The sequence below is a fragment of the Conger conger genome, chromosome 6 (assembly GCF_963514075.1).
Source record: "Conger conger chromosome 6, fConCon1.1, whole genome shotgun sequence".
NCBI lineage: Eukaryota > Metazoa > Chordata > Actinopteri > Anguilliformes > Congridae > Conger > Conger conger.
The window spans coordinates 2698463-2715631 of NC_083765.1; the positions used below are offsets into that span (position 1 = coordinate 2698463).

General features: G+C 40.4%; 2 protein-coding genes across 2 annotated transcripts in view; both read right to left on the minus strand.

The window, feature by feature from the left end:
* Positions 1-17169, minus strand: part of LOC133130098 (zinc finger protein with KRAB and SCAN domains 8-like) — a 49121-nt gene that overhangs the window by 20288 nt on the left and 11664 nt on the right. The gene's annotated exons all lie outside the window — the stretch shown is intronic.
* LOC133130105 (zinc finger and SCAN domain-containing protein 21-like) lies at positions 13273-15740 on the minus strand. The gene is made up of 4 exons (XM_061244371.1): positions 15236-15740; positions 14984-15108; positions 14605-14707; positions 13273-14358 (listed from the first exon to the last, which is right to left on the minus strand). Exons 1-4 carry the CDS (start codon positions 15474-15476, stop codon positions 13454-13456), a joined length of 1374 nt encoding a protein of 457 aa, XP_061100355.1. The 5' UTR covers positions 15477-15740; the 3' UTR covers positions 13273-13453.

The following is a 17169-nucleotide window of genomic DNA, read 5'->3' on the forward strand; positions in this document are numbered from 1 at the left end:
AATTATGAACAATTTGTTCATGTGATGGGTTTTGAATGTGTGTGAGATTGGCAGGGTGCAGATGAAGGAGGTGGCGGTCCTGGGGCAGTATGTGGGGGGTGTCTCAGCGCTGCAGTATGATTGTGATGAAGACAAGGGGGAAAAAAATGACAATATGGCAGTGGGAAGTAAGTAGGGACACAAATGGGACTTGGAAACAAACCGAGGCCTTAATTGTAAGGAGGATTTACTGTTGGGCTAATTCTAATGAGTATTTAATTTTAAGTTAAGTCATCCAGGACAACCTTTCGCATTTTACTTGGACTGCAATTTAACTGATTACTATCAAGTATTATACTTTTTGAAAACACAAACGTAAAGTCCAAAGCTGCTCCCATCTAACTGACCTGGAAAGGAAGGACATTGGTGAGCATATTCAAAAACCAAATTTACTGGATGTAGTTTTCCTGTAATGCCAAAATACTGTAAAGATAAATAGAGTGAGAGACGGTCAAGAACTGCTAATAAAGATGAGTTGTGGTGCTTCAGTGAATCCATTAATAATGCTTTTAAAAATATTTTTCCCTCTAATATCCTGCAATGTTCCATTGTAATATGAATCATGGTCCAATGTAACAAATCTAAATTCACTGGAACAAGGACAAATTTAAATCTCCACCAATTTCTTTTTAAATTTGGTAAATTTGGCAAGACCTCAATTGTCTTGCAGTACAAACTATACAGTTCCTGGCTAACAAATGGTTGCAGTAGAGGGGACTGCAAGAATTATTTTTTTGGGTACTGTTCTGATAAAAAATGACAGGTATGTGTTTATAATGGAATCATTTAGCCAATTGTTTCCAGGATTTCACAGAAAGGACTGTAGAATATTAAAGACATGGGTATATAGAGTAAATGCATACCCCCTTTCATTTTGAAATAATTTATAGTTTTTGAGTTATCAGCTATGCAAATGAGCTGCTTGTGAATTGACAGTCAATAGCAATGTATTACATTATTGGCATTTAGCAGACGCTCTTATCCAGAGCGACGTACAACAAAGTGCAAACCCATAACCAGGGATAAGTTCGCTGAAAGACCCTAGAGGGAAGTACAATTTCAACTGCTACCTGTACAACAAAGATAAAGACGAGGGCCTTTTATTTTTATTTTATTTTTTTTATTTTTTTGAGAACAAATTAACAAACAAACAGAGCAAAAGTGACCAAAGTGAACTATCCAAACACTGCTTACCTAGCCAACTAAAAATACCGATACACAAAGCACATCACAGAGACAACAATTAAGGTTCACAGGGAGGTAGGGAGGGACGGGGAGAGGTGCTGCTTGAAGAGGTGCGTCTTCAGCTTGCGCTTGAAGGTGGGGAGAGATTCTACAGTTCTGACCTCAACGGGGAGTTCGTTCCACCACTGTGGAGCCAGAACAGACAGTAGTCGTGAGCGTGAGGTGGAGGTTCGGAGAGGGGGAGGTGCCAAGCGGCCTGTGGAGGCTGAACGAAGAGGTCTGGCAGGGGTGTAGGGTCTGATGATTTTTTGTAGATAAGCTGGGGAAGACCCTTTAACTGCTTGGAAGGCTAGCACCAATGTTTTGAATTAGATGCGAGCCATGACAGGCAGCCAGTGGAGGGAAGTAAGCAGGGGGGTGACGTGTGAGTATTTGGGAAGGTTGAAGACCAGACGAGCTGCTGCATTCTGGATGAGTTGGAGGGGTCTGATGGCAGACGCTGGGAGGCCAGCCAAGAGGGAATTGCAGTAGTCCAGGCGGGACAGAACCATCGCTTGGACCAGGAGCTGGGTCGAGTAGGGGGTGAGAAAGGGGCAGATTCTCTGTATGTTGTATAGGAAGAACCTGCAAGACCGGGTCACCGCTGCAATGTTCTCGGAAAGGGACAGTCTGCTGTCCATCACCACGCCGAGGTTCCTTGCACTGGGTGACGGTGTGAGTGTGGTATCCCCGAGGGAAATGGAGAGATCCAGATGGGGAGAGGTTTTAGCAGGGATGAATATCATTTCAGTCTTGCCTGGGTTGAGCTTTAGATGGTGGTTGTCCATCCAGCTCTGGATGTCAATCAGGCAAGCAGAGATACGGGCTGAAACCTGCGTATCAGACGGCGGGAACGAGACGAAGAGTTAGGTATCGTCCGCGTAGCAGTGGTAGGATAGCCCATGTGCAGTGATCACAGGGCCAAGGGAGCGAGTGTAAAGAGAAAAAAGAAGCGGGCCTAGGACTGAGCCCTGGGGAACTCCTGTGGCGAGGGGCCGAGGTGTCGATACCGAACCAGCCCAGGCAACCTGGAAGGAGCGACCAGAGAGGTAGGACTCAATCCAGTCCAGGGCTGTGCCACAGATGCCCGTTGCTGAGAGGGCAGATAGGAGGATGGAGTGATCCACAGTGTCGAAGGCAGCAGAGAGATCTAGGAGAATGAGGACAGAGGAGAGGGAGGCTGCTCGTGCGGCATGGAGTGACTCACTGACGGAGAGCAGCGCGGTCTCTGTCGAGTGGCCCGATCTGAAGCCAGACTGATGGGGGTCTAGCACGTATGGCCACCCCACACTAGAAACACAGCAACAATTGCTCGGACCAGGATTTCACAGAAAGGACTGTAGAATATTAAAGATAAGGGTATATAGAGTAAATGTATACCCCCTTTCATTTTGAAACAATTTCTAGTTTTTGAGTTATCAGCTATGCAAATGAGCTGCTTGTGAATTGACATTCTATGGCAACGTATGGCCACCCCACACTAGAAACACAGCAACAATTGCTCGGAACAGGATTTTGCAGAAAGGACTGTTTCATATTAAAGATATGGGTCCAGCTAACAAATGTATACCCCCTTTCATTTTGAAACAATTCATAGTTTTTGAGTTATCAGCTATGCAAATGAGTTGGGTGGCAATTGACAGTCTATGGCAATGTATGGCCTCCCCACACTAGAAACACAGCAACAATTGCTCGGAACAGGATTTTGCAGAAAGGACTGTAGAATATTAAAGATATGGGTCCAACTAACAAATGTATACCCCCTTTCATTTTGAAACAATTCATAGTTTTTGAGTTATGAGCTATGCAAATGAGCTGGGTGGCAATTGACAGTCTATGGCAACGTATGGCCTCCCCACACTAGAAACATAGCAACAATTGCTCGGAACAGGATTTCACAGAAAGGACTATAGAATATTAAAGATAAGGGTCCAGCTAACAAATGTATACCCCCTTTCATTTTGAAACAATTTCTAGTTTTTGAGTTATGAGCTATGCAAATGAGCTGGGTGGCAACTGACAGTCTATGGCAACGTATGGCCTCCTCACACTAGAAACACAGCAACAATTGCTCGGAACAGGATTTTGCAGAAAGGACTGTTTCATATTAAAGATAAGGGTCCAGCTAACAAATGTATACCCCCTTTCATTTTGAAACAATTCATAGTTTTTGAGTTATCAGCTATGCAAATGAGCTGGGTGGCAATTGACAGTCTATGGCAACGTATGGCCTCCCCACACTAGAAACACAGCAACAATTGCTCGGAACAGGATTTTGCAGAAAGGACTGTTTAATATTAAAGATAAGGGTCCAGCTAACAAATGTATACCCCCTTTCATTTTGAAACAATTTCTAGTTTTTGAGTTATGAGCTATGCAAATGAGCTGGGTGGCAATTGACAGTCTATGGCAACGTATGGCCTCCCCACACTAGAAACACAGCAACAATTGCTCGGAACAGGATTTTGCAGAAAGGACTGTTTAATATTAAAGATAAGGGTATATAGAGTAAATGTATACCCCCTTTCATTTTGAAACAATTTCTAGTTTTTGAGTTATCAGCTATGCAAATGAGCTGCTTGTGAATTGACATTCTATGGCAACGTATGGCCACCCCACACTAGAAACACAGCAACAATTGCTCGGAACAGGATTTTGCAGAAAGGACTGTTTCATATTAAAGATATGGGTCCAGCTAACAAATGTATACCCCCTTTCATTTTGAAACAATTCATAGTTTTTGAGTTATCAGCTATGCAAATGAGTTGGGTGGCAATTGACAGTCTATGGCAATGTATGGCCTCCCCACACTAGAAACACAGCAACAATTGCTCGGAACAGGATTTTGCAGAAAGGACTGTAGAATATTAAAGATATGGGTCCAGCTAACAAATGTATACCCCCTTTCATTTTGAAACAATTCATAGTTTTTGAGTTATCAGCTATGCAAATGAGTTGGGTGGCAATTGACAGTCTATGGCAATGTATGGCCTCCCCACACTAGAAACACAGCAACAATTGCTCGGAACAGGATTTTGCAGAAAGGACTGTAGAATATTAAAGATATGGGTCCAGCTAACAAATGTATACCCCCTTTCATTTTGAAACAATTCATAGTTTTTGAGTTATCAGCTATGCAAATGAGCTGGGTGGCAATTGACAGTCTATGGCAACGTATGGCCTCCCCACACTAGAAACACAGCAACAATTGCTCGGAACAGGATTTTGCAGAAAGGACTGTTTCATATTAAAGATATGGGTCCAGCTAACAAATGTATACCCCCTTTCATTTTGAAACAATTCATAGTTTTTGAGTTATGAGCTATGCAAATGAGTTGGGTGGCAATTGACAGTCTATGGCAATGTATGGCCTCCCCACACTAGAAACACAGCAACAATTGCTCGGAACAGGATTTTGCAGAAAGGACTTTAGAATATTAAAGATATCGGTCCACCTAACAAATGTATACCCCCTTTCATTTTGAAACAATTCATAGTTTTTGAGTTATCAGCTATGCAAATGAGCTGGGTGGCAATTGACAGTCTATGGCAACGTATGGCCTCCCCACACTAGAAACACAGCAACAATTGCTCGGAACAGGATTTTGCAGAAAGGACTGTTTCATATTAAAGATATGGGTCCAGCTAACAAATGTATACCCCCTTTCATTTTGAAACAATTCATAGTTTTTGAGTTATCAGCTATGCAAATGAGTTGGGTGGCAATTGACAGTCTATGGCAATGTATGGCCTCCCCACACTAGAAACACAGCAACAATTGCTCGGAACAGGATTTTGCAGAAAGGACTGTAGAATATTAAAGATATGGGTCCAGCTAACAAATGTATACCCCCTTTCATTTTGAAACAATTCATAGTTTTTGAGTTATCAGCTATGCAAATGAGCTGGGTGGCAATTGACAGTCTATGGCAACGTATGGCCTCCCCACACTAGAAACACAGCAACAATTGCTCGGAACAGGATTTTGCAGAAAGGACTGTTTAATATTAAAGATAAGGGTATATAGAGTAAATGTATACCCCCTTTCATTTTAAAACAATTTCTAGTTTTTGAGTTATCAGCTATGCAAATGAGCTGCTTGTGAATTGACATTCTATGGCAACGTATGGCCACCCCACACTAGAAACACAGCAACAATTGCTCGGAACAGGATTTTGCAGAAAGGACTGTTTCATATTAAAGATATGGGTCCAGCTAACAAATGTATACCCCCTTTCATTTTGAAACAATTCATAGTTTTTGAGTTATCAGCTATGCAAATGAGTTGGGTGGCAATTGACAGTCTATGGCAATGTATGGCCTCCCCACACTAGAAACACAGCAACAATTGCTCGGAACAGGATTTTGCAGAAAGGACTGTAGAATATTAAAGATATGGGTCCAGCTAACAAATGTATACCCCCTTTCATTTTGAAACAATTCATAGTTTTTGAGTTATCAGCTATGCAAATGAGTTGGGTGGCAATTGACAGTCTATGGCAATGTATGGCCTCCCCACACTAGAAACACAGCAACAATTGCTCGGAACAGGATTTTGCAGAAAGGACTGTAGAATATTAAAGATATGGGTCCAGCTAACAAATGTATACCCCCTTTCATTTTTTAAACAATTCATAGTTTTTGAGTTATCAGCTATGCAAATGAGCTGGGTGGCAATTGACAGTCTATGGCAACGTATGGCCTCCCCACACTAGAAACACAGCAACAATTGCTCGGAACAGGATTTTGCAGAAAGGACTGTTTCATATTAAAGATATGGGTCCAGCTAACAAATGTATACCCCCTTTCATTTTGAAACAATTCATAGTTTTTGAGTTATCAGCTATGCAAATGAGTTGGGTGGCAATTGACAGTCTATGGCAATGTATGGCCTCCCCACACTAGAAACACAGCAACAATTGCTCGGAACAGGATTTTGCAGAAAGGACTGTAGAATATTAAAGATATGGGTCCAGCTAACAAATGTATACCCCCTTTCATTTTGAAACAATTCATAGTTTTTGAGTTATCAGCTATGCAAATGAGCTGGGTGGCAATTGACAGTCTATGGCAACGTATGGCCTCCCCACACTAGAAACACAGCAACAATTGCTCGGAACAGGATTTTGCAGAAAGGACTGTTTAATATTAAAGATAAGGGTATATAGAGTAAATGTATACCCCCTTTCATTTTGAAACAATTTCTAGTTTTTGAGTTATCAGCTATGCAAATGAGCTGCTTGTGAATTGACATTCTATGGCAACGTATGGCCACCCCACACTAGAAACACAGCAACAATTGCTCGGAACAGGATTTTGCAGAAAGGACTGTTTCATATTAAAGATATGGGTCCAGCTAACAAATGTATACCCCCTTTCATTTTGAAACAATTCATAGTTTTTGAGTTATCAGCTATGCAAATGAGTTGGGTGGCAATTGACAGTCTATGGCAATGTATGGCCTCCCCACACTAGAAACACAGCAACAATTGCTCGGAACAGGATTTTGCAGAAAGGACTGTAGAATATTAAAGATATGGGTCCAGCTAACAAATGTATACCCCCTTTCATTTTGAAACAATTCATAGTTTTTGAGTTATCAGCTATGCAAATGAGTTGGGTGGCAATTGACAGTCTATGGCAATGTATGGCCTCCCCACACTAGAAACACAGCAACAATTGCTCGGAACAGGATTTTGCAGAAAGGACTGTAGAATATTAAAGATATGGGTCCAGCTAACAAATGTATACCCCCTTTCATTTTGAAACAATTCATAGTTTTTGAGTTATCAGCTATGCAAATGAGCTGGGTGGCAATTGACAGTCTATGGCAACGTATGGCCTCCCCACACTAGAAACACAGCAACAATTGCTCGGAACAGGATTTTGCAGAAAGGACTGTTTCATATTAAAGATATGGGTCCAGCTAACAAATGTATACCCCCTTTCATTTTGAAACAATTCATAGTTTTTGAGTTATGAGCTATGCAAATGAGTTGGGTGGCAATTGACAGTCTATGGCAATGTATGGCCTCCCCACACTAGAAACACAGCAACAATTGCTCGGAACAGGATTTTGCAGAAAGGACTTTAGAATATTAAAGATATCGGTCCACCTAACAAATGTATACCCCCTTTCATTTTGAAACAATTCATAGTTTTTGAGTTATCAGCTATGCAAATGAGCTGGGTGGCAATTGACAGTCTATGGCAACGTATGGCCTCCCCACACTAGAAACACAGCAACAATTGCTCGGAACAGGATTTTGCAGAAAGGACTGTTTCATATTAAAGATATGGGTCCAGCTAACAAATGTATACCCCCTTTCATTTTGAAACAATTCATAGTTTTTGAGTTATCAGCTATGCAAATGAGTTGGGTGGCAATTGACAGTCTATGGCAATGTATGGCCTCCCCACACTAGAAACACAGCAACAATTGCTCGGAACAGGATTTTGCAGAAAGGACTGTAGAATATTAAAGATATGGGTCCAGCTAACAAATGTATACCCCCTTTCATTTTGAAACAATTCATAGTTTTTGAGTTATCAGCTATGCAAATGAGCTGGGTGGCAATTGACAGTCTATGGCAACGTATGGCCTCCCCACACTAGAAACACAGCAACAATTGCTCGGAACAGGATTTTGCAGAAAGGACTGTTTCATATTAAAGATATGGGTTCAGCTAACAAATGTATACCCCCTTTCATTTTTAAACAATTCATAGTTTTTGAGTTATGAGCTATGCAAATGAGTTGGGTGGCAATTGACAGTCTATGGCAATGTATGGCCTCCCCACACTAGAAACACAGCAACAATTGCTCGGAACAGGATTTTGCAGAAAGGACTTTAGAATATTAAAGATATCGGTCCACCTAACAAATGTATACCCCCTTTCATTTTGAAACAATTCATAGTTTTTGAGTTATCAGCTATGCAAATGAGCTGGGTGGCAATTGACAGTCTATGGCAACGTATGGCCTCCCCGCACTAGAAACACAGCAACAATTGCTCGGAACAGGATTTTGCAGAAAGGACTGTTTAATATTAAAGATATGGGTCCAACTAACAAATGTATACCCCCTTTCATTTTGAAACAATTTCTAGTTTTTGAGTTATGAGCTATGCAAATGAGCTGGGTGGCAATTGACAGTCTATGGCAATGTATGGCCTCCCCACACTAGAAACACAGCAACAATTGCTTGGAACAGGATTTTGCAGAAAAGACTGTAGAATATTAAAGATAAGGGTCCAGCTAACAAATGTATACCCCCTTTCATTTTGAAACAATTTCTAGTTTTTGAGTTATGAGCTATGCAAATGAGCTGCTTGTGAATTGACAGTCAATGGCATTGCATGCCCTTACCACACTGTAAATACAGCAACAATTGCTCGGAACATGATTTTAGATAATAAATGTATAATTTTATATATATTATACATAGATTTAATGTATGCCCCTTCATATTTGGCAACTTTTTTTTCAAACAGTAAGCAGGTATGCAAATGAGCAGTTATTGAACCGACAGGGTCAAGCAATTTATGCTTGGCCTACAATATAGTCACTAGTCAAATAGCAAGCTAGTTGCTTGCTGACTTTTGTAAGTTCTATCAGCAATGAATTTAAACAATGCTAATTATGTGAGGAAGCGCAGCAAACGCGGTAACTATGTTCTCATTATTTAACGTTACTCAGCAGCTCTTATTTTGACGGAAAATCACAGGAAGTTGAAACCGGAACTTCTGTACAGGAAGTCTAATTGTTGCCAACTTCACGGAGCTCTGTTTACTTCCGCTCTACTGGTCACACCCAGCTCCGTGAAGTTGGCAAATGTTGCTGGTCACAATTGGAGCCTCCTGTTCGCATTTATCAAAATAAAGGTTCTGTGAATAAAATTATTTATGAACTGTAATTTTGTCAATTTAAAAATTGTACACTCATTTCTATAAAAACCGTTTGCCACCAGTTGTTGCTGTCTTTCAGGTGTGGTATGGGCATGCATTGCCATAGACTGTCAATTGCCAACCAGCTCATTTGCCTTGCTCATAACTCAAAAACTGTAAATTGTTACCAAATGAAAGTGGGTATACATTTACTCCATAGCCCCATATCTTTAATATTCTACAGTAGTTTCCGTGAAATCATGTTCCCAGCAATTGTTGCTGTGTTTCTAGTGTGGGATGGCCAAGCATTACCATTGACTGTGAGTTGCCAACCAGCTCATTTGCATAGCTGATAACTCAAAAACTATAAATTGCTACCAAATGAAATGGGTTATACATTTACCCCACATCATCATGTTTCCTTGCAGAGGATCTGCTGTACACAAAATTTATATTCACTACAATCTGCAAATGTGGACAAGTGCAAATAAACAAACTTAAGGATTTTCTAATGATAAATTTGACCGATGTAACACAAGAGAATATAGAAATTGCATTAAATTCCGAATCTGGTTGTCAAACAAACTGCGGAAATTAAAAAAATAATGATTTTTACCAACGCAGAGCAATTGTTCATCTTCCACAAACACTTATTGTTGCATGTAACCCTTAGATCTGTATTTAAAGAGCAAAAGTATATATTGGTAGCTGTATTAATTGGATTACATTATTACCCACACGTGATTATATTTAAAAATGACAATACCTGGAAATTTTTAATTAAATAAATCAGTTCCTGGTTGAGAAGCACTGCTCTAAAGCATGTACTGACAAATATAGCGTGAAATGTGCAACACAAATAAAGTTGATTTGACTTTCATTTCATTGTAAAGTTGCATGGTTTGGGTTTATCCCTGGGCATATAGGTCTATAATGAGCAGTTTGTGAATTGTCTATAGCAATGAATGCTCACCCTGCACCTGACACACAGAAACAATTGGTGGGAACATGATTTCACAGAAAATACTGGAGAATAATAAAGATATGAATCTATAGAGTAAATGTATACCCCCTTTAATTTGGTAACAATTTATACTTTTTGAGTTATGAGTTATGCAAATGAGCTGGGTGCCAACTGACAGTCCATAGCATAACGTATGGCCACCCCACAGTGGAAACACAGCAACAATTTCTGGGAACCTGATTGTAGTACTGTCGAATCTTATTATCTCTATAGATTTAATATATGCCCCTTCATATTTGGTAACATTTTTTTCAAACGGCAAGCAGGTATGCAAATGAGCTGTTACTGAACCGACAGTGTCAAGCAATTTATGCTTGGCCTACATTATAGTAACTAGTTAAGTCGCAAGCTAGTTGCTTGCTGACTTTTATAAGTTGTATCAGCAATGAATTTAAACAATGGTAATTATGTGAGGAAGCGCAGAAAACGCGGTAACTATGTTCTCATTATTTAACGTTACTCAGCAGTTCTTATTTTGACGGAAAATCACAGGAAGTTGAGAGGTAGTATTGTTGCTAGCTTCACGGAGCTGTCACACCCTAAGATTATGTAAGAACTGGAGAGGCGGGCGGAGCCAGAAGTTGCAGAAACCAATATGGCGTCCAGTCCACCGTAACTCTCAATTTCCCCATGGGCAATAATGCGAAAATCATTGCCTTTTTCCACCAAACTAAGGGGGCTACAGTGATATTTTTAACCCAGTTAAAAGCAAAATACATATACGAATAAGAATCAAGATGTGATTTTACTTGACATGAATCGAGGACTTATAAGGCCGCTGTTGTATTCGTCGCGAGTCAACACTAGACTCTTTGGTTGGTCAAAATGTGACTTGACATATGACTGAGTGGTGGAACGCGTAACATTGATGAAGAGTCAACAATGTCAGTGACCGTAAATTAGTTTGAACTCCCATGGTTACCGAACTAGCGTTTGTCAGTTAGTGCGGGCGGAACTTTGCTTAGTCAAGGTACTATGCTTTTCTCCCTCAGCGACGACTGGAATTCAGCGGCTTTTAGAAATAGCTAACTAATTGCGACAGATTAGCAAACTAGCTGTCTTATTAACGTAACCACAGATTTGATTTAAAACAGAAGAAGCTAGCTAACATTAACTGTTAGCTATTTTGATCATTATATACTAGCTCGAATGGGTTAAATGTTATCTAGCTACTTTTTTTTTTTGTAGCAAAAATATATAGCGAACCCAGTCGCAGAATAGCTAGCTAGATTTTTCTCTGACTGCTTTGCTTGCTAGCTGTCCAGTTTTCCACTGTGGTATTAGTTAGTTAATCGAATGTTAAATTGTATGTTAAATATTTGACAATGTCCATATGTGCAGTTACACCATGTCGTTTCTGAGTTTAATTTTCATATTCATGCAGTTAACCTAAGTTAGGTGCCCTGTCATGCGAATTCGGGACTTGACTTGAGAAATTGAAATAAACTGTGTTTTTGCGAATAACTGGTCATTTATTAATCTTGGAGTTGCTATCGGAAAGTAATTAGCCTAGACAAGACTCCCAGCTTGTGTGTTCATAATGCGCGACCACAGAAGGTACTGTATTCAGTTCAAATCGGCAGAACCTGGCGTCGCATCATCCACAGTTGTAAATTGGCTATAGTCTGATGTATCAGGAATAGGTGTGCATGATTAAGTCCTCTATTGGCATCGTGTTTGCAATATTCCTGAAATGATGTACTCGAAGTGAGATATGCTCTCACCTTTTAATTAGTGGTTCCTGAGAAAGAAATGACCTGTGTCACTACTCTGTGGAAAATTGTCTCATCTGATATTATTATTATTATTATTATTATTATTATTATTATTATTATTATTATTGTTGTTGGCCTTTATTTAAAATGGGGAACAATCCCAATTGGATTCATACTCTCTCAAAGGAGTTCTGGCCAAACATGCTAAGTATTATTGCTAAAAGGCTGAGAATATAATGTATGTTACCCTCAGACAATCTGAACTACAATCAAGCATATTTAAAAAAATTAAAATACATATTTGTTTAAATAAACTTCATTTATTAAAAAGTCATACTTACACATAACATTTATACATGTACATTTATTTACAGAGGTAATTACTGGAGGTTATTTAGGAATTTATAATTTTATTTGGTAGACCAGTACACCAGCTTATTAATGCCAATATTTAATCAGCCAATCATGTGGCAGCAACTAATTGTATAAAACCATGCAGACATGGTCAAAAGATTCAGCTGTATTTCAGACCAAATGTGATCTCAGTGACTTTGACCGTGGAATGTTTGTTGGGGCAGTTGGAGTATCTCAGAAACTGCTGATATCCTGGTATTTTCACACTCAACTGTCTCTAGAGTTTGCAGAGAATGGTGTGAAAGAAAAGACGGGTTGAAGCTGACAGTAACGCAAATAACCGCACATTACAACAGTGGTGTGCAGAAGAGCATCTCTGAACCCACAATGCATCAAACCTCTAAGTGGATAGGCTACAGCAGCAGAAGTAATAAATAAATGGGACTAAAATACCTAATAAAGTGCTCACTGAGTATACACACATTGTGAGATCCCAGGTCGAAAACCAGGCAAGCAAAAGGTTTTCAGTGAAAACTGAGATTGATTTATTCTCACAAAAACAGTGAAGGACAAGGGGCGATGAGAAAGAACAAAAACAGCCGTTCCAAAGCTTCCGGCTGGTGGGTTCCCGGCTCCTAAGCTTTCCTTGGCTTAGGGGGCGCGGCACTACTCCAGGCCTGTGGCAAACTGGATGAAAGACCGCAAAAAGTCAGCACAGTCACATAATTCACCATCACACCCTCTCCTGCGCTCTTGAGAATCCCTGTTGGCCTCATCACTCCCAACGCAGCCCATCTGTGCTTGAGGGGGTGTGGCCAGGAGCAGTTCACAATCACCAGGTGTGCCTCGTTGGGTCCTGATCAGCTCCAATCATTCGGTTATTGTCCTCGAGACTGGCACTGCGTTTCTCTCCATGGTCTTAAAGCCCTCCAGCATATCAGCAGGAAAATATGATGATGAGGGCCAGGTTGGCCCAGTGGTACCCGGAGGGCACCTTGGGGGGCCACAACATGTATATATATATATATATATATATATATATATATATATATATAGCCGATTCCATGATTGGTGCGTCATTTGTGTCCCATAAACACACTGCAGATTACTCCCTCATCTGATTTATCCTTGCTAAAGAAACTTCTCTTGCACGAAGCAGAAGCATATGGTCTCTCTGCTGGTGCTTTTAAAATGTTTGTATTGAAGAGGACTTCAGATGAGATTTACGTCTGAATGGTCTCTCTCTCCACTGTGAACCCTGTGATGTTTTCTAAGATTACCCGACTCAGAAAAACACTTACCACAATATGTGCATCTAAATGGTCTCTCTCCACTGTGAAGCCTTTGATGTTTTGTTAGATTACCTGACTCGGAAAAACACTTACCACAATATGTGCATCTAAATGGCCGTTCTCCTGTGTGAACTCTGTAATGTCTATTTAGACTACCTGAACGTGAAAATTGCTGTTGACACAGTGTGCACCTGTACGGTTTCTCTCCTGTGTGGACTCTCCTGTGAATTGTTAAATTAGATAAATGAACAAAGCTCTTTCCACACTGTTGGCAGCTAAATGGTCTCTCCTGCCTGTAATGTTTCTGTTGTGCTGGAGTATTTTCTGAAATGGTCTCTTCATTCCATGCAGAGTGCATCTCAGCCTCTTCTTCAGACGGTGAATCTATCATTACAGCCTCTGGTTTCCCATCAAGAGGCCCAAATGACAGATTACTGCCAGCACCTTTCCCTGGGGGAGGAAGTGACTGCAGCCCTGAGTGAATGGACAGGCTCTCAGAGCTGCTTTCTGTAGCATAAGAGCAGGAGGGAACATCAGCCTCTGTTTCACCAGCCCCCTGTGTACAGAAAGTCCTCAGTTGACGAGTTCTCTCACACGTTAAGTACTCAGGACATGAACTGTGGAGTCTTCCTGTGCTCTGCTCACATCCTGTGTGCTGAAGGGTCTTGGCACTCTCTGTCTCTGTCTCTGTCTCTGTTTTAAGTGCAGATCCCAGTCCACTGACCTCCCAAACACCGCGTCTGGTCCTGTGCTGCTCAGTGAGCCCTGTGTGATTCGCTGCTTTATTCTGCGTTTCCTGGCTGCCTGCCCTCCACTCCACAGATTCTGGAGGGAAGATTAGGTACAAGCAGTATTTTACCTCAAAGGAAACAATATTATTATTGAAATATTCTGAATTGTATTATTTATTTTGTACATCTGTTTGACTGTATCATTATCTCATCAATATATATTCAATAATTCATCAAACAAACTGTAAGGACACAAATGCTATTTAATGAAAACATGGACCTTGAATGAACCTCATCTCTGTAATTACACAACTCCCAGTGTCCCCCATTCTCTACTTACTCTCCTCCCTGGAGTTCATCTCTCCCTGTGGGTCTCTGTCCTCAACCACACTCTCCTCCTTTATAAGAACCCATTCAGTCGTTCCCTCCTCCGTGTCTGCACACTGTAACAGGGGAGTGCAGCCATCAGTTGTGAGCTCACACAAATTAAATGCATACCTAAATCCAGTGCAATATGCTTCTGTTTGGAAAAATACACGTGCAATGAAGACAGAACCAGGCCTTTGGTATGTTATTGGGTAATGCTAAATGCCGAAATATTACAGAGTGTAACGAGGATAGCCCAAAAAAACAGGTAGAAAACGCCCCTTGAGCCAGGTGCTGTTACCAGTGACAGGACAACCTACTGCAGCTTCACCACTGACGCCACACTAACTGACCTCTGTCCTCATGTCAGTAGATGGTGTGGGAGTGCTATCGTGCCGAGACGGGTGTTCTGCGTCCATCTTTGGCACGTCCATATGTTCTGCAAAGACGCCATTTGTGGTTGTAATTGGGGTCTCTTCTGAAATCAGGATAAGAAAAAACTAATGTTATGAGTATCTACTAAATATCTTTCGAGCAACAGATATTCCCCACTCACTTCGACCTACAGGAAATGTATAGATTTGCAGTCGCTGTAACCAACTCACCACAACGACACTTGGTGAGCATTCCCGTCTTCTCCACACATCCTCGCGCCATCTGAAGCTCCATCGTCTGTATTTTGCATTTTAGTGCTTCGTTTTCTTTGTGACTTCGTGAAATTTCCACATGCAGTATCGCAAATCCATCATCTACAAGTTTTGAGATTTCTTTCACAGCCGTGATTGCCAATTTGTCGACAACGCAACTAAGCTGTGAATGAAACTTCTGGTTAACGGCATTAGCCATTGTATGTTAGCTACCTAGTTAGGGATGTGTAACCTACTTATAATCATTTACTTTCAAGCAGGTCTGGATACGGCGAGTCTCTGTAGATTTTGCAACGTTTGAAAAAGGACGATGTATTTATTTACAGTTCAATTTATTACAACGGGCTGCTTGCCGGCTCGCTCAAGGAGCTCTGTTCGTCCATTACACCATTTAGCTGTCTGTTTACTTCCGCTCTAGTGCCACACCTCCTGGCGACTTCTTCGATGGTATTTTACAGTGACGTCATAATGTTCTGATTGGCTCAGAGGGAAGTTAAGGGGCGTAATTCCTGTCCTCGGTTTTTGAAGAATTGAATTGGACGAAAGCAGTTCCGAAAATCAGTCATGAGAACCTAGGCGTTTGCTGATTTTTGTTCCAACTTCAACTGCAATCCAATGGTAATGAACAATGTTCAATTGTCTAAATTACACTTTTCCTATTTTGATGGATTATTTAGCCTGATTATGTCAGAAATATCAATTCAGGCCAGGAGGAATACAAGTCCCATATTCACATTCTGCTGGACTGCAAATGATTACATTAAGAGAATAATTCTTTTTTTTGAACTGATACAATTATAGAGTCAGTTGAATTAATTGGCCCCTAATTGCTTTACAAATGATAACAATCGAAACATGCATTGTCTTTGAATTCTTAATAATCAACCAGATGGTGAGTTTTAGTGACCACGTTAGCCAATTAGCAGCCTGTTGATTTGCTTCAATCTTTAATTTAATCAGTTTAAGAAAAAGTATCTTCATCATTTGCGCTACAGCACAATGTGAATATGGGACTTCTATTATTTAGACCATGCATAGCTATTTCTGACAATATATCTGATGTGGGTAAATCATCCCTCAAAACAGGAAACATGTAATTGAGACAAATGAAGTTTATTAAAACGATGGGATTGCAGTTGTGGTTGGAACAAAAACCAGCATACACAGGGGCCCCAGGACTGAGTTTGAGCACCACTGGGCTAAAGCATGGACAGTCTCAAATACACACTGTATTTACAGCTGGGATGGGCAACTCCAATCCTGCAGGGCCAGTGTGTAGCAGGATTTTGATGCCACCAGTTACCCTGGCTCAATCAGCTAATTATCCATATGCACTATGACCGATTCACTCGTAAATTAGACAACAATAAAAATGTTCCAATACAAGAACATTCATCAGCTGCTGTTTATATCAAAGAATGTGGTTAAAAATGACAGATCATGTAAATGATTGGGCTAATTAAATAATTAAGAGAACTTGTTCTGAAATCCAGAAACAGATCCGGTCCTCCTTGCCCATCCCCGATTCATAATAAGGTAAAAGAATTCTCATATGAAGTGCGACACAGAAACATGTGTTGTGGAGATTCAAGTTGAACAGGCTTTTCAATTATTTAATTATTTAATTACTGGAAAAAGAGAATTTTTATTCATTATTTCACTGTATATATACTAAAAACTAATTAAGTGGATTTAGACTATATCCGCTTGAGGAAAACCAGCACAAATATTGAATTTCGATGTATTAATTTATTTTCGAAGCTAAAACAGAAAGTGCTGTGGTACATTAAATTAAATAATTGCTATAAGTTGGGAAATTCCATGGACGTGAAAATGAATTGTCTTGTCATTTTTTAAAATGAGTTAAACTTATGGGGCGACATTGGCTCAGG

Excerpts from the sequence above, each read along its gene's own strand:
- LOC133130105 (XM_061244371.1), bottom strand. The coding sequence starts at position 15,476 with ATGGCTAATGCCGTTAACCAGAAGTTTCATTCACAGCTTAGTTGCGTT. Across the intron at positions 15,109-15,235 it reads GCTCACCAAGTGTCGTTGTG|AAGAGACCCCAATTACAACC; the intron begins GTGAGTTGGTTA and ends TCCTGATTTCAG. Across the intron at positions 14,708-14,983 it reads CTACTGACATGAGGACAGAG|TGTGCAGACACGGAGGAGGG; the intron begins GTCAGTTAGTGT and ends CCCCTGTTACAG.